Source organism: Pseudopodoces humilis, chromosome 5 (genome assembly GCF_049639895.1).
Source record: "Pseudopodoces humilis isolate 2021_Gansu_Grassland_sample_001 chromosome 5, ASM4963989v1, whole genome shotgun sequence".
Classification (NCBI taxonomy): Eukaryota; Metazoa; Chordata; class Aves; order Passeriformes; family Paridae; genus Pseudopodoces; species Pseudopodoces humilis.
Genome location: NC_142204.1, coordinates 24,652,434 through 24,675,239, shown reverse-complemented (window position 1 = coordinate 24,675,239; position 22,806 = coordinate 24,652,434). Strand labels below are relative to the sequence as shown.

The window sequence follows — 22,806 nt, the reverse complement described above, 5'->3', positions numbered from 1 at the left end:
GGGAGCCCGCGCCACGGCGGGGCTGGCGGGAACAGCAGCGGGGGGGGGGGCGCGCCGCCGCGCGGGGGGGGGCGCCCCGGCCGGCCCGCGGCCGCCGGCTTCGGGAACTTTTCCCCCCGCCGCGCCGCGGAGGCCCGGGGCCATGACTGGCGTGGGCGGGATAGAGGCCTCGGAATGGGATGGGCGGGGCGGGCTGGAAGATTCTACGGCGCCGCGCGGCGTTTGTGGGCGCGTCCGTGGAGTTTATGGGCGGGACGCTGTTTGGCATGGGCAGAGTCAGTGCTGGTGGGCGTAACCAGGCCGGTTGTGGGCGGGGCCTCTGGGGGGCGGGGCGGGCTGGAAGGTTCCGCGGCGGGTGGGCGGGGGAACGAGCGCGCCTGGGCCGCCGCCGTGCCGCCATGGACTCGCGCAAGCTGAGTGAGCTGCGGGCCTTCGTCCGGCTGTGCAAGCAGAACCCGGGGCTGCTGCACACCCCGGAGCTCGCTTTCCTCCGCGAGTGGGTGGAGAGGTCGGTCCCGGGCCGCGGAAGGAGGCGGCCGTGAGGGGCGGGGGGGGGAGGGGTGTTCTGGCGCGGGACGCGGTGAGGGGAGGGGGGCGTGTCTCCCGGGTGCGTGCCGGGGCGCCGGCGCGGCGCGGGGCCGGGGGGGGGGGCGCACAGTGTCGCCCCCGCGGGTCCGGTCCGCGCTGCGGCCTTCCCGCCCTCTCCTCCCCTTCCCGCCCTCTCCTCCTCTTCCCTCCGGGATTAGTCCTGGCGCGTCAAAAAGACTCGTTAGTTTTTCGTTTTGTTTCGTTAACGCTGGCTATTGCCGTTGCAAAAAGCCTGCCCCCCGGCCATCTCAGTGGCTCAGCTTTCCAGCCTGGAAAGCCCCAGAGTAATAATTAATTGAGCTAATTCTCGCATTACGCAGCAGAGTTGATTAGCCTGTCTTAAAAAGGAGCCGAGTTTTTGGGGCGCTGAGTGGCGTACCTGGTACCCAAAAGCACAAAATACCTGACAGCTACAGTTCCTGTCCAAAACGTGTTTTGCTCTTTGAAGTTTAATGTCTCAAAGGTAGTCGAGTTCTCCGCTCCCTGTGAGCCATTTAGGTACCTGCTGTTTACGCTGCACGTATTCTGTGTGAGCGGGGCCTGCCTTAGCAGATGCTTCTCAAATAAAAATCCTCTTTGGGTTCCACCCTAAGCGTCCAGAATCACGAGGCTCGAAGGGTTGGGATTCTTTGCTGCTGGCAGAGAACCCACAGAACCCCCGTGTTCAGCTACGGTGCCTCTACTTGGGTTTTATGGCTGCTGTGCTAAAGAACTCTTGAGAAGTGAGGGACATACTTTCAGGTGCACGTTTTAAGCTAAGAGAATTTAAAAGATTTTTATCTAATGACAAAGTGGGATTCGTTTTAGAAAATTTGTGTTAATCACGTCTTAACGGGGTTTTGTGTGTATACATGTATTTATATGTACGTATATATAGAGAAGTAAACACTGGCATTTCACAACACGTCCTATAATGAAAATGGCTACAATGAAGTGTTCATTCGTGGTTTTTTACAGTGATAGTTAATTTTTTTTTGCATCTGAATGGCGGTGTGGTTGTAAAACCACTGGTATTTAACTGAACTTGGCTTTGCAGTACTGACAGTAGATGTACCTCTGCCTAGGACGGAGATCGATGTCTGTCTCACCCTACTACAGGTCTATTCCTTTTGCTACTGCATGAAATACTTCAGTGTCTTACCCTAGGCTTCTTCCAGTACTTCTGTTGCATAAATCTGAGGGTGTGGACACACTGCTTTAAAAGGGAGAGGAAGAACACTGACTTCTTTTTGCCGAAGAAAGTGTTAGGGAATGCAAAGATGATTTTTCTGTGTTAATGGGAAGGGCTTTAATTTCCAGATTAGTTTTTAGAATTTGTATTTGGTGCTTGTCTTATAAATACAGTTATTACATTTAGAGCCATGGAATATTTTTTTACATATAAAATCTTCATTGAATGTCTCTGTCTCAAAAGTTTAAGAATACTTAAGAGCAAAGCCTCCCACAGTTCTCTCAAGTTTTCTGATTTTCTTCACATATTTGAGTGAATATTTGCCGAAGTAATACACTTGGATGGTGGTAGTGGTACCCAAATTACTTACTATGTAAAATTTGTCTGGAATTCCGGTGGGTTTCCTTCATGCCTTTGCATGCTGTGTGCAGTAGAACTGCTAAGTGCATTATAGGGCCTGATCATTCTTTGGAAACTGCTTCAAACAGCATGGCATGCCTTCAGGTGGAAATAAACTTGATCACTCTTATATCTCTGTTTGGCTTACCTGTCTAATCTGAAATATATAGATTTGTTTACCTAGGTAGTGTTATGAGTGATTATAATAATGATTAAATTATACTAAAATCATTAAGTTTTTCAAGTAAAATCCTGCTAATTGCTTTGATTTAGATTTTTTCCATAAAACTAATGATTGTAATTTAAATTATGCTAACTACTCCTGAAGCCAGAATGGGATGCTTTATTTCTGATTAGCTGTTAATATTGCATCAGTAACCTTAAGTCTTACCTGTTTTCATACACTTGTGGTTTTTGGTTTTCTAACCCTTATTCTGCCTAGCTGTTGTATTTAATTTCTATATTGATGCTCTTTGTAGAGAAAGCATAGGGTAGTGCGTGAGCGTGTTTGGAAAGTGTTTTGACATTCCTTTTATCAAGACAGTTTTTTCATAATTGCATAAAAATGCAAATGTTTTACTTGAATTATTATGAAATGAGTCATTAAAGGAAACACATTTCAAAACCCTGCAATGGAGCAAAGAAACAATAACAGTCCTTAAAAATAAAACACAAAATCCCTAATTGATTAATAAGGCTTTTTGTCTTTTTTTGTTGTTTTGTTCAAATAGGTTTTTACCCTTTTGAATTCATGGTAATCCATTTTCTCTCTAATGATAATTTTGCTGTGAATAATAAAAGTGGTTGCAGAAATCACTTTTGCAGTTCTTCCAGCTAGTCATAAATGTGACACTTTTCATGGCTGTGATGAGTGGAAATGTGCAGTCACTGTTGCAGTGGAGTCCTGACAACTCCCAGTTGTTACTGGCATCACACACTTTAAACTCTTTGTGTGTCTTGTGTGTGTCTGTGCTTTTTCTACAGCTCAGTAGCTGCCTTTCCCTTCAAGAGTGTCTTGTGTTTCCATATACTGTTGAGGTTTAATACGTTGCAAACATTGCATATATCCCTGCTGTGTATTCAATCATTGTTATCAAATACTAGGCTAAGAGATTTTAGAGTAACTTGCTTTTGCATTATTCTGGGATTATAACTGTAGTTTAAATAGAGATTACCAGGACAGCAAAAAGATTTTCAAGTACTGTGAGTGAAACTGTTTAGCCTTGGCAGTTCATGAAATAGCATATTATAAAATATGCATGTATATTAGTAAACATTTCTCAGACTGAACTAAACTTGGGTAGTTTTCAGAGGGATATGAAGAGAACAGAGGGGACTAAGTTGTTTCAGTCTTGAGGTGATTTAAGGTTTCAGAATTAAAACCAGCTAATAATATCTATTAGTGCTGCTAAAATGCTTTGTAATTTGTAGTTTCCTTTATGCAGAAGAAAAGTTCCAAGGCTTCACTAGATGGTCCCTGTAGTCGTATCTGGTTTTTAGAGACTAACAGAGTTATGTGTTCTATTGTCAGCCTACAAGGGCAAAAATTCAGGAGGAACAGTCTGTGTTCCTTTTTTTCTGCCTGGCTGGGTAATGATTTCTCAGGCTGCAGTTGTTCAATCCTTGCAGTATAAATTTGATTAAGTAATGTCAACATCCCAGGCATGCATAGAGATTGTTGCAAAAGCTTCTGAACATGCTGGGCTTTGTCACTTGTTGGGGTTTGGTTGGTTGGCTGGTTTTGGGTTTGACAGTTTTCTCTTGTAAATGAGAAGTAGTTTAGTGCTGTTTGCTTGCCTTTTGCTTCAGGGCCTTGTGCCAGGATCTGTCAATTCTGTCAACTCCTTCTCCAACTCCTTCTACCCTTTCTCCCCCAGTTCATTCCTATTCTGCCTCATTCAGGTTTGTTTTCAGCCAGTTTGAGGCCTGAGTCTGAGGTGCTGGTGACAGGGGGGAGGAAAGAGGGGAGAATGCACTTTAGTAGCTTGACTTAAGAAGCTCTAACTTCTCATCCTTGGGATAATTTTATGTTGCACTAATTCCTGAAAGCAGATAGTCCTTCCAATTCCACCTGCCCAGCCCTGTTTACCCACATCCTTCTCCTCTCCCCTGAATCCCATCTAACCATTTGTGTGGGGCCCCAAGGAGTTGGTTGTTGAGTTCATAGAAACATTTTTATTGAAAACCATCAGTAGGTAGAAATGTGGGGCAGAGGATTGCTGGGAATGGTATTCCTTGTGGTGTGCTGTCATAGGTATGATTAGATGTTCTGTCTAACAGCTGGAGAATTCAGCCTCTGCTTATTCCTGGCTCCTAATCAAAGTCGATAGCATGTGGAAATTTATTCTATATTGACAGAATGCTGTCTCCACCAAGACTGCGCCTTAATTGTGGTGAAGGAAAAGCAGGAATATTGAAATATTTAAGAGAATTTTTTTTCTAGGCAGCAGGTTTTTTTAATTGCATAAGCATTTTAGGATGTTCTCTTTAATTGTTTGATCTCTGTTCAAAAAATAATTCTAATTCTAGTAATTTCTATAATCATAATATCTAGTTTTGATTCAAACATAAGTTACATTTAAAGGAGAAAATCCATTTGAGCCAAGAGACACCTTTTCCTTTGTGAGAAAGGGTGGATGGGTGAAGGATGATGCGAGTGACTACAAGTCTCAGTGGAGTTGTACAACAGTGTGCATTGCACTACACTGAGAAAAGTGTGGGGGACGTATACTCAGCTGCTTTGACAGTGAAATGGATCATCATGTTTTGTGTTGCAACAAAAAGCTGGCATTATCAGGATTTGAATCAATAAAATACATGCCACTATTTTGGTAATCTTACTGTTTCGTTTTGTCTTTTCTCTGTTTTGCTGAAAAGTATGGGAGGCACCATACCGCCTGCTCCAGCCAATGCCTCCACAGAGGAGACAAGTAAGGTGAGATATGAAACATTTGTCACTGAAAATTGATGCTGGCAAAATTACTGAGCAGCAGAAGGGGAAAATTTGCTGTCATTTTTCACTCAGATGGGGGGGTGGATGTTAGAGTTCAGTCTGAAGCTCCTCCATTGTGTATTGTAGAGGACTTGTTACAGATGGCTTCCTAGTTCATTTCAAGTGTTATCATGCTCCATTTCCCTAATCCTGAATGCCTGATGTTCTCTGCAATGCAAATGCCGTACAGAGTCTTGATTTCTATTTTTTTTGTTTGTTTTTTCTTGTCTCTTTATAAACCATTTCTCTAATCATTAGTGGATTAAATTATAATCTCTTCATGAGAAGAAGTATTTATGAGCATCATAAGTAATGAAGTGATCAGTTGAACTATCAAATTTTTAAGGCAGTATTGTGGAAGATGTTGGCTTCTGTGGATTTATTTTAAGGGAGAAAATAAAATTTCCTTGTAAATATTTATATCAGGATTTTTTCAAGTTTGAATTTATTTTGGAAAAAAGATGTTTTTAATTTTTTTTAGCGAGACTGGATGCTGGAATTACTGGCTAGTTAGAGCAATATGGAGGTATTGTGTATATGTACTGAATATAGTCTGACACTAAGTATGAGGACAAGCAGCTTGTATCTGTGATAATAGACAGGATGTGCTAAGTTACAGGATTCAGATGAAATTTAGTTAGAAGTCGATAAGAAAACATTTGAAATTTTTGAAAAAATATTCTAAGCACGTAGAAGTGGCAACTATCTCAGACCTTGGCAAATGAAAACAATATGTAAATCACTGTCATCAGGTTATTGTTCCCTGCTAAAGGATCTTAGCTTAATGGTATTAAATTGAGAGAATTTTTGATCCAGAGAATGTGTGAGGGGAGGCAGGAAGATTGGAAGGGTTGGTTAGTAATCACTGCAAAAGTGGATCTGAATTGGATGTTATTTGGATTATTTGTTTTTGGTTATTGAATTACAGAATTTGAAGGACCAGCTTTACCAATAATAGAAGTTCATGAGTCCAAATTTGGGCTCTGAAATACTTGCATGCATGATAGGCTTAATCTGAGAGGAGGGAAAGGACACTAGTATCCTAAAAATAAAATGGTTCAGCTGTATAGCAATCTGATTTTTCTAATACATTGTTATTTATGAGAGTGGGAATAGAGCATTGGTCAGAAATAATGTGTGCTTACAAATATGTGTCTCTCTCAGGGCAAAGCAGAGGAGCACCCAGAGGAGCCGGTTAAATCACCTGAACCAGAAAGTGAAGAGAGCGACTTAGGTGGGGAAAATTGCGACTTGATTGCATTTTGCCAATGTGAGAACGATTCTGGAAATCCTGTCTCTGTAGATGGAGCTTAGTCTTGCTTTTTCTTTTTCCCCCAGAAATTGATAATGAGGGAGTGATTGAACCAGACAACGATGACCATCAAGAAATGGGAGATGAAAATGTGGAGGTAAGCAAAATATTTTCAATGTGGCAGTAGGAAAGATAGGAGGGTTTGACTGTAATCAAGGATAGCAGCTGAGTGAGGATGAATACTCTATTTTCTGTGTAGCCTGCTGTTGTTTTGGCTCTTTTTCTTCTAAACAGAAAACTGGCTTAAAATCACGTTCTTTTCTTATTCAAGGTTAGAGTCAATCAAAAAGTTCCATGTGGAAGATCAGGTCAGAAAATGCCAGCAAAGTTTATCAAAACACCCATGCAAACTAGAGACGTAGAATTCTACCATTGTTCAACTTGTCTTTCAAGTGTTTTATAGCTAAAAATAATGTTGATTAACGTCTTCAAGCTAAAAGCAAAGGTTTTATGGGTTTTTTTTTAAACTATTATTTCAATGCAAATTAAAATTAAGGTTCTGGAATTGGACAACTGAAGCACTTTCTCCTTTGGCAAAGTCTTAGTGTAATTCTGGCCTGGACTCTACAGCTTTTGGGGTTTGTTGTGTGTGTGTTTTTCATCTTATTTTATTAGGTAACTGAAGAGATGGCGGATCAAGCTAATGAAAAGAAGATTGAAGCAATAAATGCTCTCAGTGAAGGTGATAAATTTTTTTTTTAGTACTTATTCAAGTTATTAGTTAATTAGTTTTGGCTCTCCTATTACAAAAAAGGAGAATATCTTGGACCATTTTTGAATGCTTTTGAGGAGGAGAAAACATACTTCTTGTTGGATACCCAAAACTATCTAGAACATGAAAGCTTCTTCAAGTACTGTTTGTCCAATGTAGCCATAGTTCAGGGACAGCTGAGAGGGGGGAATGAGGTACTGCAGCATCTTAATTCCAAATTGATCAATGTAGTAATTCCCTCCATATTGTCTCTAGTGGTTTGTCTTAATACAGTGAAAAGATGTATAGTAAAGATGTGACATTCTGTTTGATTGCATTCAAAGTTAAATATACAGATTTAACTGGGAAAAGTATCTCTTCTCCTCAAGCATTAATTTTGGAGTTTGTAGTTCAGTAACATAGCGAGAGGGAGAAAGTGATTTTTCTTTGTTGATAATGTTCTCTCTAAGAAGTGTCTACGTAACCATGTGTAAGGCAGGTTTGAGAATTCAGATGCAATTTCATTACATAATGATTGAAACTTCATGGTACTTATATTTAGGGGACCTTCAGAAGGCTGTTGACTTGTTCACAGATGCTATCAAGCTGAATCCTTGTTTGGCCATCTTGTATGCCAAGAGGGCAAGGTGAGTCATAAACTGCTGATTAATGTTTCTGTCTGTTCTGTTATTTTCCTTAAAGAGCCTAAATATAAGGCAACTTGAAGATCTGTATAAACTTAAACCACAGGAGGGAAAGGGAAGTGTTAATTTCATGCAGTTTCTCTTCTGTTTGACTCACCAGATTTGCTGTAGCAGCCATATAAATAATCTTGGTAATAGGATAAATAACAGAATGGTGTTCCAAAATGCATTGTGGTAACCTTAAGAGTCCTTCCTTTGTCTGACCTTCCAGGGGACACCCTGTCAGTCACGCTTGCACTGCCTGAGCTGGGACTGAAGGGCCTTTGCAGCTACACACCCCACACTCAGTCACATCAAGTTTCCTTACTGTCTTGACCCTGGGTTTCCCGCAGCAGACTCTCAGACATCTGGATCCTTAAAATAATTTCATCATGGTGCAATAACAAAATAACAGCTTGAGCTTGTGTTTCTGAGGAGGGATTCCAAACAGAGGAAGCCCTGGGCTTTTATACCTTCACAGTCTGTGCTTGTGATGTCTGGGGTTATGAGCTTCCGTTGTGTCTGCGAGTGTCCAATCACTTGGCTGGGCCACAGCTCCCTGTGCAGAGGTTAGCACCAGTTCTTGCCTGGGCCTCTCACCACCCAGAGTTCAGTCTTCAGCTGACACTGCAACTGCACATGGAGCTATCTGCGCTGAAAGTATTCCTCAACAATAATGCTTTTGGGATGTTGAGCTAGAATAATGCTGGGTTGCAAACTCTTGTAAAATCTGAAGTGTATTCTGGGATTAAGATGATGATTGATGTGATATTCTGTTTAGATGCAAACTTAGTTAAAAATCCTGTGAATTCTCTCCCTGTTGTATCTGCTAAATTAATTTGTTAGCAGACCAGGTTCTGCTCAACAGTCTTATGTTTGAGTAGGACACATATGTATCTCAGCCCATTCTCTACCCACCTTACTGCTACTTACCTCTACCAGACTGCAGATGATGCATTGGGAACTTTCTAAATTCATAATGCACAAACATCTTTATCTTCCTGATTCTTCAGGAAGAGTTGACAAGTATGGGTTGCAGAAGTGGATTTTTTTTTTTCTGTTCTTACACAAAAGTCCACTAATCATGGATGATTTGATAATTTAATGGATCTTTTCCCTAGCAAAGTTTTATTCAAAGAGAACTTAAACTTTCATAAGATTAATTAGTGTCCTTTGTAATACAAAATACTGTTCCATTGTAATACATCTTGACTGGTACTTGCCTTGATGTTTTTTTCCTTTCCATATCAAAGTTCTTTCATGTAACACCATTTGCATACCTTAATAGTACACTGTTGCTGTTGCGATCATAACGGTATTTTTAAAATCTCTTACAGTGTCCTGTCTTCTCAGGACTGAGTGTAGCAATGAAAAATAAGAATTTTAGAAGTTTAAAAGTTCCCTCAATTTGGTCTGTTGTAGAAAGAAATGAATAATATGTTAGGATATTGTAAAACTTACCATACTGATCGAGTGCTAGGAGTAATCCATGGTTTTGGTTCTGGGGTGTTTGTGTGTTTGAGAGACTAAGGGCTTTGTGGAGCCAGCAGCATAGGAATGGCTCTCATCGATGAGGTGTAGCTTTGGGGCACTTCCCTGGCACCCTGTCCACCTGTTTGTTCCTAGAAGATAATGTGTGACTTCGTGCTTGCTTTATAAGAAGACTTAATATGAAGTTACTTACAGGAATTGTTGAGAAACTCTTCAGATTCATGTAGAAGGGAGATGTAGAATTAGATGTAGATGTAGAAGTTCTAATGTGGAATATGTTGAATATTGAATACTTTGACCAATTCAGGAATGTTTTTTAGTGTTTCTTTAAGAGATTTTAAATTTCAATTACTTGAACCTCCTAATGTACCACTCTACTAGTTAGTCTGATATGCTTGTGTGTTGTAAAATTTTCAGTTTTTATGTTTAACTGACAAGGGATTGAGGCTTCTTGCTGAGTTTGTGTTTGTTTTGCTAATCTTGATTTTGATGACTCATCTCCTACCTCCATGAATCTAGCTGTTGATCCTTGTAGCCTGTGTAACTCCTCATGCTTTCTTTGTGTTACTGTGTTAAAGACTTTGCAATATGGCATGCAGAATGTTATTGTTGTTTTGTTCAAATTGCTAGTTGCCATTGGCCATAGACCCCAGCACCATGGGCCTGAACTGTCCTTTGCATTTTTGTATCTTCTCATCTGCTCTGAAGTTATTCTTGCTGACAAGGCTTGAGTCTGAACAATGAATGCTTTCAGTTCTTGCTCATGACTCACCTACAATGCTGGGAGGGTGAGACTAAATTTTTGCGACTTTGTTATCTATGCTACTATGAAATCTTTTTGAACTCAGCTCTTCAAATGCATTATCTCACTAGCTTGCCTGTTAGTCATCCAAAATTATTTCCAGCTTAAGTTAGTAACTTGGTATTTCAATATGTATGATAAATGTTCTTGTTCCCACAGTGTTTTTGTGAAACTACAGAAGCCAAATGCTGCCATTAGAGATTGTGACAGAGCCATCAAGATTAATCCTGACTCTGCACAGACCTATAAATGGAGGGGGAAAGCACATAGGTAATGAACTGCACCTGTACTTGATGTTATCTTTACTTGGAGGGAATAGTTTTGTTCATGCATTCTCTCCTTCTCTGTGCCTCTGAACTGTTTGTCTTGTACCTGAGAGCAGTAGCTGTGAGCCAAGACACCATTGTGCTGAATATGTGGCTTAGAGAATAGAAAGGATGATAGTGATTTATTGATGGCAATTTATGAGTAGTCCTCTTGGTACTGTGGTCCCTTCCTCTCTCTGTCTCTTCTTCTAATGGCTTCCTGCTTTTCTGAATAACATTTTCTAATCATTTGGTAAAGATTATGAGATCTAGGACTGCTTGTTTTATTTGTGTTTTTGGGAACAGTTTGAATTAATACCTGTCTGTGAGCAGAAGTGCTTTGACCATTTAGTAATACCACAGTTTGCTTAAAAATTTTTAGTTGTCAAGCGTATGTGTAAATTAATAGTAAGGAAGTGTGCACAGAGGCTTACATGACCACTTTAATTAAGACATGGTGCATCCAGTCACAGGGTTTGAGTGCTGAATGTAAGAGTGTCCACTTAAGCCTGAGGTGATAGAAGTGCTTCTTGTGTTTAGCTAGGGCACCTTCCCCCTGTTAGATCATTCTTTATAGCAGACAATGACATGATCTCATGGAGAGTTTTTTACTCATTGTTACTTCAAGTAGAAGTTACTCAAAGGATATGAAGCAAGCAAGCAAGTGTCCTCTAGTGGTATTGTAGTGTGCAGCTTAGAGGAAGCACTATTATTAAATGTTGTTAACCATTATTAAACCATTATTTAACATTATTAACCATCATTAAACCATTAAACACAGATTATTAAACTTCTGTAAGTCCTTGTAGCTCTAGGTAAAATTTCTGAGTGATGCAGCGTTTAATGTTTTGAATAGCTGCAGATGGTCAGTTTTCCCTTCTGACTGTTGGTGTCTTCTGAATTCCAGACTTCTTGGTCACTGGGAGGAGGCTGCTCATGATCTTGCATTAGCTTGTAAACTGGATTATGATGAAGATGCAAGTGCCATGCTGAAGGAGGTGCAGCCAAGAGTAAGTGGGGAAGAATGTTGGAGGTCTTTCCTGTATTTGTTTGAGTGACATAGCTGCCTTCATATTCTTCAACAGACGTTGTCTGGAAGAAATGTGTTCATATATCTTCTGACACTTCAGACTGAATTTATAAATACTTCTGTCTTTGGTAACATCTGCTTATGGCTGTGTGTAGAGAAATTGAGTGTGTGGGGCTGGGCATGTAACAGAAATATGAAATACATTCTTTCTTAAAATTTTAACAGAAGAATCTGAAGCAGTTGAAGTTTGCCAGGTATTTTAGGATCTAGACTAAAAACCTTCAGAAAAGCCAGAGATAGCTAGTAATTGATTTTTTTCCCAAGGTATTTCTGAGTTGATCAAGGCTTTGACTTTAGGCACGTTTTCCAAAGGAAGCATTTTGAAATGGTTTGTACTTTCATTAGTCAGCCCCATGGGGGCAACCTCAGCTCTGCACAACTGGTTTTCAGCTGTTCTCCCCTGGCTGACCCCAGAGAGAGTCTTGTAAGGAGAGACTTCTGTAACACTATTGATAGCAGGCTTTCTTTTTCATGTTTTTGGCTGCTTCTTTGAAATGATTGACACACCACAGATGGCAGCTGTTGCATTGTATTGGATTTACATAGGAAGTTTGGGGGAAGGTGGAGACTGCAAGGCTGGCTTCTTGTAAGGAGAGACCTGAGGCTGCCCCTGTGTCAGAGGGAGCCAGTTCCAGCTGGTGCCAAAGCTGAGTGAGTCAGTGATGCCAGTGGTGCTTCTGTGATATTCTAAAAAGGATTTAAAAATGCAGTGTAACAGCTGTGAGAGGATGGGCAAAAAAGAAGAAAAATTTGAGAGAAGCAACCCCTCGGAGACGCCAAGATCAGTGAAGAAGGAAGTGGGAGGAGGTGTGCTAGGCATGGGAGCAGAGATTCCCCTGCAGCCAATGGAGAAGGTCATGGTTTAGCAGGTTGTCCTTCTTGAGCCCATGGAGATCCACAGTGGGGCAAATCCACCCTGCAGCCCATGGAGGATCCCATGACAGAGGAAGTGGATCTGCCCTGAAGAAAGCTGCAGCTCATGGAGAGTTCCCTGGAGTAGGCTCCTGGCAGGAACTGCAGCCTGTGGAGAGAAGCCTACACAGAAGCTGGTTTTGTGGCAGGAGCTGCAGCTCATGGGGGACCCATGGTGGAACACTGTTGGTTAAGCACTGTACCTTGTGGGGACAACCACACTGGAGCAGTTTGTGAAGAACTGTATCCTGTGGAGAAGACATGCTGGCGCAGGAAAAAAGTGTGAAAAGGAAGGAGTAGCAGAAGTACAGTGTTGTGAACTGATAACAGCCCCCATCCCACTGTGCTGTTCAGGGTAGAAGAGTGGGGAATGAAGCAGTAAAGCTGAGCTTTGTGAAGAAGGTGGCTTTAGTTTAGTCTTTGTTTCTCATCATCCTGCTCTATTTTTAATGGGCAATAAATGGAATTAATCCTTTCCAGGTTGAGTCTGTTTTGCCCATGATGGTAGTGAGTGGATGATCTTGTCTTTATCTCAAGACAAGAGCTTCTCCATCTTATTTTCTCTTCCTGTCCTGTTGAGGAGGGGAAAGTGAGAGAGCAGCTTAGTGAACATCAGGCAGCCAGTCAGGCTTAAACCCCCCCAAGCATAAACATTCCTGTGTCTAATAGCTTTCAGTTTTTCTGCCATGTCTTTGCTTCTCCAGCAAAATGACAATGGAAGCCGGTTTACAACCTATTAGTCTTCTGTTTTGGAGACTATTGATCTGTGGTTAATGTAATTAGGTTTTAGGTCTCAACTGGTTTTCATAATAAGTAATACTTAATGCATGGCTGAGGGGGAACCTTTTCTTTCCCAGTTAATCTGCCTGAGCACAGAAACAGCAGAGTATCTGTGATACATGGATGTGTAGTTGCTAACTGCATGGGAATTTGTGTATGTAGCTCTAGGAAGAACATAGGATCTTTTCATGGGTGATTTTCAAAATCTTTAGTAAGTGAAAACGATGCATTCATCTAATTTACTCACTTCAAGCTTTCCTAGAATTTTTTACTTTGTAGCACTTTCACTTAAAGTCTAAGTTAAATTCTAAAAATGTTTAGTTCATTTTGAGAAATACTTAGAGCAAAAATCTTAAATTTGGAAACTCTTCATGCTTCATTAGAAAGAAAACAGAGCATTTACCTTTCTCTTAATGAGCCACTAAATGTTAGTGACGTCAGGATCTGATAGCAGGTACTGCATACACTATCATTCCTGCTGCCTCCAGTGTGCTTTCTCTGGCAGATGCACTTCAGGAATGATGTAGTATGGAATGAGTATCTCCTAGCTAAAACTAGCTGTATCAAAGCTCTGCTACTTCAAAAATATTTTTTTCCTTTAAAGAGTATTCTAAAAGAATACAAGAGTATCTATTGTCTTAATAGTATCTTTGTTCTTGCACCCGGGTTTTGCTATGTGTTTTTTAGTTACAGGAATATTACAGAGTAACTGTCATACTCCATTTCTGAAATCTTGAACCATTTTTGCAATTATTTATAAGGATACGTTCTGTTTTGAGGAAAGCAGTGCTGCAGTTAATTCTGTTGTTAAAAGGAGCCCCGAGTGAGGAGCCTTGGGAAGTTCATTGTTAATTCCTCTTTCGCTGGGACTATAGATTTAATAAATTTGAGTAAAAAGTTAGTAAAAGGAAGCAAACTTCCTCCCCACCAGCCCTTTCTTGGTTTGGTTGAGTAATTCTTTGTGCTTGTGTCGGTCTGTACATGCTGTAGAGGCATCTGAAACAGCAATAGCACTATCTAGAACGTGTGTGTGTGTGTGTGTGTGTGTGTGTGTGTGTGTGTGTGTGTAGTGGAAATTATCTTCCTGTTGTGCCCTTTTCCAGGGCACTTGCTGGTTTTAGCTCCAGAGAAATCAGTATTTCAGCATAAAAGCATAAATGCACATGGAATAATAACATGTTCAAGTTCTAACGATGATGCAAGTTCTGAAACTACTGCAAAAAAATATGCTAGAGTGCGTGTTCTGGTGAATCCAGTCAGGATTGAGTAGACTTAAATGACTGACTGTCATGGGAAAGAAGTAGCAAACAGCTCCTGAAACAGAGAGGCAAAATTTTAGGATGAGAAATCGGTTCTTAGTTTTAAGAACTGCTAGAATGAGTTGGTTATGCTTACATGTGTTTTGCATTGAAATACATTGTGTGATATACTGGAAATGTGTAGGAACTCCTGGTATTCCATTGTGACAGGCTCAGAAAATTGCAGAACATCGACGAAAATATGAGCGGAAGCGGGAAGAAAAGGAAATCAAGGAAAGAATGGAAAGGGTGAAGAAGGCACGGGAGGAGCATGAGAAAGCACAACGGGTGAATATTTAGGCTTTAATATTTCTTAATAATTTGGAGAGTGTTAATTTTGGTTAGCATTAATTGCAGAGGAAAAAATACTTTAAATGTAAGCTTTAAATTTTAGAGAGTTGGTTTTTGTCTTGGTTGCTTAACCAATAATGAAATCTGAAGAAGAGGGCATTTGAGTTAATCTGGTTTTATTGCTTGTGACAAAAACAGTCTCTGGAATTGCTACTAATCCTGTTCTTCAAGAAGTCAGTTACTGTATGACTGTTCCAGAATAGTTTTCACTTAAAGCACTTATGTATCCCAAAGTGGGAGGTTTTAAATTCAGAATAATACTTTGCTTCTCTTCCTCAATTCCTGGCACAGCTTGCTTGCTTTTTCTTAATGCTTTAGTGATGTACTTGAATATGTGGGGGGTGGGTGTTCTAAAAATACAGTTGGGGAGCTAAAACAAATTGTACAGTTCATGTTCAGTAGAAACATACCCTGCATAACTAACCTGCAATCATGTACAAAATTAAGTATAGACAAAGCAATTTCTTGTCAGTGATTTCAAAGGTAGTAGAGTGCTTTGTTCACTGTGATAGCATATCTGCCTGAAACAGTCTTGGCTATTTTTTTTCTCCTAAACCCAGTTGAGCAGTAGAAAAGAGACTGCAGTTCCATTGTTTTGTGTGGAATGATGTGCTTTCATCTGCAGGAGGAAGAAGCAAGACGACAGGCAGGAGGAGCTCAGTTTGGTGGCTTCCCAGGTGGCTTCCCAGGTATTTTATTTTTAAGCACCAATACTTGAGGTGGAAGCGGCTTTTGTTTCCGTATGGAGTATAACTGCAGTTTTTGTAGCATTTTTTCTCAAGATAGAGAGAAAAATCTTATGTGAAGTTTAGAACTTGTATACAAATAACTGTTGGAGCACTAGTAGTAAAAGGGTTGGGATTCCTTCTCTTGAAGAGGATTGATGCTGTGTAGTAAGTAGAGACAAGACAGAAATCAATAATTGAAGGATAACAGAATGAAAGAATTTAGGTCTGGGAAAACAAAAGAAGCAGAATTTGCTTGATAATGTGTTTAAAAAATGAGTATGAAAATGTTTTCTTAATTCCCCAGGGTGCCTTGAATCCATTCTGTTTAAGGACAGTAGTTTTGAAGTTGAAAATTAGGATTGAACATGAGGGAAATCTCTGCTAGTTGCAAGCTGTTTTCAACAGAATAGTTCTTTAAAGAAGGTAGTACAGATTACCTTATAGAAAAATTATCCTTGACAGCTTCACAAAAATGAGACTTTCCATGTTATACAATTAACTGGGCAGAAACAAAAGTACTGATGCTCTTGAAGATTGTAGTGTAGTTCAGAGTTGAGATAGGCTGTGTGTGTGCTCTAAATGGATCAGCAGCCAGATAGAGACCACATGTGTCATGCTCGGCACACCTGGGGAAGCTGCAGAATAGGGATTCCATAAGAGAACCTCAAGCATTTTGCTTCAGGGGTATTTTTCTTGATATTTTGTTGGAGTTTTTCCCCATTGGTGTACAATTTTTCAAAACCTAAAGTTCCTGCTAAATGTAGAATGTGCCTGGGACATAATACTGAGCTGCTTCTGCTCTAAATGGTTCACCCCATGCATTCAAACTCCTTATGTTCCTGAGCTTGAGGCCTACCTCATTTAAGTTAACCAGGAAAAGAACTGTACTCATTAAAAGCCTCCTATTCAACTGGGTACAGACATGGATGAAATAAGATGTAGGTGTTAACAGAAAGAGAAGGTGAAGACCCTGCTTTCCATTGAGTGGACCAGCTGTAGCTGTAGAGAAGACATGGCTTTATAGATGTGCCAAGGGCAGTACATCTTGGTCTCAGGGAGCATAATTACTATGTAGGTGAGTTGAACGTTTTTTGTCATGCATTTTTCTTGTGTTGGATTTTCAGGTGGCTTTCCTGGGGCTGGAGGCATGCCAGGAATGGCAGGTATGCCAGGACTCAATGAGATTCTCAGTGATCCAGAGGTTCTTGCGGCCATGCAGGTGAGTATTTGTTAAAGTCAAAGCTACATGTTCTGAGCGAGGAAAGTATAGTACCTATGAACCTAAGGGGAGGAAGGAAGATGTGACCTTTTGGATAGCAATGGTGTGTTTACTTATTTCTGTTGTAAAATTCTTGCCTGATGTGTGTGACTTCAGACTGTCTGGATTCAACCTTAGCTGTTTTGCAAACTAATGGAAGCTTAACTAAAGATGACACACAAACCCTGCCCCATGTCTATGATAGGCAAAACTGTGCTATATGCAGTTGTCATCTCTTTTGAAAAAGTCTCTCAAATGGTTGTTTTCTACACATTATGGTTCACTTGCTCATTTTTTGAATGCATACACTTTATAGAGGAATAATTATGCACAAAAAGAAAAAATGGTAATATTTTTCTTACACAATATACTATAATAATATTGTGATGAGAATTGCCTTCCTTTTAGAAGATTAAATGTTTGAGTTTTTGCCAAAGTATTATTAGAATAGTTCTTCCTCTGGCATTTTCTGAAATCATATTCAAAAAGCTTACTTCCATAGTGGGCTTGATTAATTACTCAATATCATAACTACTTCTACTCAAGAAAAATATTTCAACAGATTAAAGGGAACATGTCTGACAACACCAGCTTTAAGGGCAGGTGGGCTAGAAAAAGTCAGAGCTGTGTAGTTACATTTACATTCCTACATGATCAAGTATAAAACTGTCTTGTTTCTTTTTTGTGGATTGCTGTGATTAGAGTTACGTATTGTCCTCAGCTCACTGAAATACAGGAATCACAAAGGAAGCTTATTCAGTATGCCCTGGAATCACAAAGAAATCATCACTTTCCCTGCAAAAGTTCATGGGTTCATTCCCTTAGTGGTTGCTGGTGTTGGAAAACACACCTTCACTTAGGCTACCACAGTCAGCAGTGTTGGCTTGCATGCAAACCATGCAGAAAGGGTCCTTGACTTGTTGCTGTCTTCCTTACCTGGCTACTTCCTGTTGTAACACTGGAGTTTGTGATGAGAGGTTGCTGAAAACAGTGTTGAGGTGCAGCTAAATATTCAGTGCTTGTCATATGCTTTTAAGAAAACTCCATTGCATGCTGATTACTTACGCCCCACCATAGGGTAGGACTCTTGCAAGAATGTGTGTTGACAGTGTTTTCTGATAATGCAGGCAGGCTTTAGCATGTACAGCCTGTTAGCAAACCTTGAGTCTCTTACTGTACTCTTTGCATCAACTTTGTATCTAGATATGATTTATTAGAGCCTGATCCATGTCTACACTGCCACCTTTTTATCTAAAATGTCCAGCTCTGTTTTCTGGTCTTTTCTGAATTGGCCATGTAAGCTGTAGTTTTAAAAGACGCTAGTTTCTACTGCTTGGCATCTGCCCAGTGCAGCTACAGAATGTGTTGATGGATAATGTTAGCTGGCAGCTATTATATTATGTCTGTTATCTGAGGTAACAAAAAAGTCTGAACATACTGAAGCACACGAGTTGCTGCAAAATTGTTTTTTAACTGCTAGTCTGTAGAGGCTTTTCATAGTGAGGTGTTAGTGCCAAAATGGGAATATTCTAAGAGTAAAGGACACCACCTCAGTCTCTTTAGACTTGCTATGATTTCGTAATTTTGGAGACTATTCTCCATGAGTTAACACTGAAATGTGCCTGAGTCTTTTGACATCTTAGCAAACCTGACAACCATGTGTGCCTGAAGACAAGCCAGATTAAACGAGTTTTGCTGTTAACTTCATCTTGTCATCCACAGAAGCAAAGAACCAGATATGGTTGCCTTTGGACATGTTTAGGGGAGTTATTGCTTGTCATCTACATAAATCTTACCTAGTCTAGGTGACCATGCCCTGGGCAGGGGGGTTTGCCTAGATGATCTCCAGAGGTCCCTTCCAACCCTAACAATTCTGTGATTTTGTGATCTCTGCAAACCACTATAAAAACTTATTTCATGAGGAAGATTTCTGGTTTCGTTACCTGAAGATTAATTTCTTAAAGTTTTTTAGGGTTTTTTTTCTCAAAGCAGCAAAAATTCTCTGGTATTTCTTTTCACGGCTTCTTACTGGTAGCAAGTTGTAACTTTTTGCAGTGACTTCTAATGCATGGGAGTTTAGCTCATTTGCCCCTAAGCTTTCTAGTGTCCAGAAGAATTGACTGAAATTTTAGTGTGTTTTATATTACTGTTTTGTCTGTCTGGAGGGTCGTCTAGTACTTCATATCTTGCATAAATAACTGCTTTCTCTAGACACATGACATTTGCATTTTGGAGTCAAGTAGAAGTTCTTTTTATAAGGAGTGATATGTAAGATTAACCTATGGATTCCTTATTTGCCATGTAGCCATATGTTAGACACAGACTTCCAAGGAAAAGTGTTAAGTTTAAAAAAAAAAAAAAAAAGTAGTGATAACTTTTTTTCTTGGAAGTGTTATTTTTCCTTCTGCAACTAAAGACCAGAGCATTAGAAAACTGAATGTCTCCCTAGTACCATTAATGGAATGGCTACCATTCTATCTTATGCACTAAACATTTCCCTGAACTGTTTAGAAATGTAGATATCCTCAGTCTTGCGCTTTATTTTGATAATATTGCTCATCACTGTTAAACCTTGGATGTTATACACACTCTTTAAGGTTGAGAGCTTCCAGGGAGTCACAGAAGTACAGAATCATTTACATGCTGTGAATTTATAGGAAAGTGAAACACATAGCAGAAAACTGGATAGTTAACATTTAGGATATTTAGGAGAGCTTTGATACAAACTAATGACTAAGATTACTCAGCTTTTTGTTCCAGATTCGTATATAAGTGAAACCACAGACTTAACAACATGACATATAATCTTTGTAATCATGTGCCCTATTTTGAAATCAGTTCAAGAAGCCTGAGGTTGTGAAAGTCTGCCTTTTTTCTTTCCATGGGAATCTTGTAAAGTGGAGAGGACAATGTATCTAGTCTCTCTTCTGTCAGCATTCTATTTTCCATATACTTTGCAGATTATTTTCTGTGAGGGAGACAACACATTTGTAAATCCTCCCATAAGACTGGACTCCTGGTTCCCAACATGTATAAAATATGACTGAGGTGTGTGGGTGCTTTCAGTGGAGTCCACACCTACCAAATGCAATTTAGGATCAGACTTGTTAAACAGCTTTGGACTGAGTCTGATGCTGGAATAGATACAGGATGGTGTTGCTGTATCACAGACAGCTCTGAGCACACTGGTTGGGTTGTGATGGATTCCAAAGAAATGCCTGCTGTAGCAATGGGTTAGAGGTCTAGGAAGCAGTGTGTCTTTTGGTGAAAATACTTAAATGTCTTAGAACAGCAGATGAAATTACAGCTAACATTTGTGATTTGTACTGAACATAATAAACTGCTTGCACTTCTGTTGAATTAGAGAAAATTGGAATTTTTTGTAGGTATTGCTTATAATGGAAACATTTTTTCCAAGCTGAGATGTAAAATTGTTACATACCGATTCATTATGTTCAAAACATACACAGGTAAAACAAGTAAAACCAGTTCAAGTTCAGTGGAGGCCAAAGGTATACTAGAAGTATGGGAAAAAGGCATTCATGCTTCTCATATTAAGTAGAGAAGATGGAGAGGTTTTTTTGGGGGCACTGACTTTATTGAATATGTGAATGTATTTATCAACTGCAACACAGTAGTGTGATGAGAAATAACAAGGTTCTTTTCCAAGTGGGAATTCTCAGTGGAGGTGGGGAATAACTGAGAATTAGATGCATTTTCAAAAGCCAGACATTGCCACATTGTCTGCTCACAACCCAACAGTTTCAGGCTTCCACTGCTAGAATGAAAAAGTAAGATAAGAATCAGCTGTTGCTCAGAGTAGAACTTTTCTATCATGCATGGTACACACATCAAACTCCTACCTCCTTAAAAATGCATTTGAAAGATACCTGAACAGAAATAATACAGCAGATGTGGCTGTGTTTGATAACGTCTGTCCTGGGGAAACAGAAGTCTTATCCAATCCCCCTTCTCACACACTGAACTATTACTGTAACAAGTTCAGTAATGACTCTGGTGTTTAGTGACACGGTTTTAACAACATGCACTGTATTATTGGGTTGTCTTTAGAGACTTCTTGCCAGAAGACTAGTGTAGGCTTGTCATGTAAAAGAGCTGAGCAAGACTAGATTCATGTGGAACCACATAATCACTTTTGTAGTTGTTTTACAAGTGCCCTAATTTTTCTTTTTTTTTTTTTTTTCTTTTTGTCCTGTAGGATCCAGAAGTTATGGTTGCATTCCAAGATGTTGCCCAGAACCCAGCAAATATGTCCAAGTACCAGAGCAATCCCAAGGTCATGAATCTCATCAGTAAATTGTCTGCCAAATTTGGCAGTAAACCGTAAAATCCCTAGTTCTTAAAAATCATATCTGAATGGCAAGGATTGGATTTGGCTAACCAGCGTTGCAATAAAACAAACCATTTTACCTCTGATCTTCTTAAGAAGAGAAATGGGGTGTTCTTCTAAGGAGAACTGCTCTCTTGCCCCAAGTATTGACTTTATTCAATTATTGGTTTATAGAACTCAAATTATATTCAGATGACCTAGTTTTTAACCATCCCTTCTTGTCCAAAAGTTGTAACCTTTCATCACAAGTATTACAGACAGCTTCCTCTGAATGAACATTCTTATAACAAATTGTAGTATTCCAGGAGTGTAAGATAAAAATATGCCATTTTTTAAAATTGCTTTCACTGAGCAAAGGGGAAAATACTTTAACAACTGAAGTCTATCTTAATCCCCTTAGGACAGAAAAATTGCAAAGGTGGGACAAGTCTGAAGAATTAACTGGATAAAGGAATTGTCTGCAAATACAATTATTTTTTTTTTATGGATGATTGACTTTTTAGAGCTATTATCAGTATAATCAGGCTAGCTAGTTACACACTGGAACTTCTGGCAGTACTGCAAACACTATATCATTTTGATCACTATAACTGTGCAGTAAAGGTTCAGTTCTACCCTTTGCACAACCTGGCATGAAGTACATATTGTTGAGGCCACGGATGTTACTTGTTCAGTTCTTGTCCAGCACCTTTACATAACATTTAATTTATCAGTCTAGGTAGGGAGAGCAGCTTCCTGTCTGTGCTTGTGCTCTTGTCCTTTCCCAGTTGGCAGGCCCTCTGCTGGTTGCATTCACCCTTCCTTGGGGCCATGCTTACCAGGTTGCATCTATTTGGAAACTTTAGGGAAGGAATCTTGTTCCCATCACTACCTCTGTCCCACTGAATGCAAGCCATCCAGAACATGTACATGCAGAGTTACAGATCGGTGAAGGGGAGAGTACCCAACAAAATGCAGCTCTGGGTTCTGAATTGGTTTGGGTTCTTACATGCTCAGTGATTAAAATTTCTTGGTCAAAGTCCTGCTGTCTCTGTAGAGGTGATGACTCTTTCTTCACCACATTCTGTAGTCTTCCGTCTTTTCTTGTAGCCTCTTGTTTAAAAAAGAAATAAAGTATCTTGTTGTTGTGGTTTTATACCTCCATGGTTTTGAGGCTTGTGATGCAGAGGAAAAGGTGAAGTAATTGGAACAGACAGAACATTCTTCTAGCACGTGCATTTATCAGCATGGGTATCTTCGAAGCAGTGTCTGAAGCTGATGATGTTCAGTGGGTTTGTCTACCAATAAAGACATTTGCTTCTGTTTGTCTTGGCTAAAACATCTTTTATGTGGAAAGAATGACCATAGTTACCTGTTCACCCTTTGAGTTTCAAGGTTTGTGTTAATCTTTTGTAATTCTGTATCTTAAGCCATAACTGATGTTACCATTTTTAAACAAATCTGGTTTGATGTAGGAACTCGACAGCAGTTGAAAAAAGTAAATCCCCAAATGCTTTTTCTCCTACTAATGACCTGCACAGTGAAATGTGAATCTTTTTGCTTAAGAAATACAGTTCTGAATACTTCTCTTCGCCTTTAAAAATAAAGTATGGTTTTGAAAAACA

The 22,806-nt window shown here is 39.8% G+C and overlaps 1 protein-coding gene across 1 annotated transcript; it reads left to right on the top strand.

Annotated features, from left to right (window-relative positions):
* The first annotated feature begins 344 nt into the window (after nucleotides 1–344).
* ST13 (ST13 Hsp70 interacting protein) lies at nucleotides 345–22,806 on the top strand. The gene is made up of 12 exons (XM_005527648.3): nucleotides 345–508; nucleotides 5,036–5,093; nucleotides 6,315–6,384; nucleotides 6,489–6,559; nucleotides 7,078–7,144; nucleotides 7,716–7,800; nucleotides 10,289–10,399; nucleotides 11,342–11,444; nucleotides 14,686–14,802; nucleotides 15,491–15,554; nucleotides 16,718–16,812; nucleotides 21,071–22,806. Exons 1-12 carry the CDS (start codon nucleotides 399–401, stop codon nucleotides 21,197–21,199), a joined length of 1,080 nt encoding a protein of 359 aa, XP_005527705.1. The 5' UTR covers nucleotides 345–398; the 3' UTR covers nucleotides 21,200–22,806.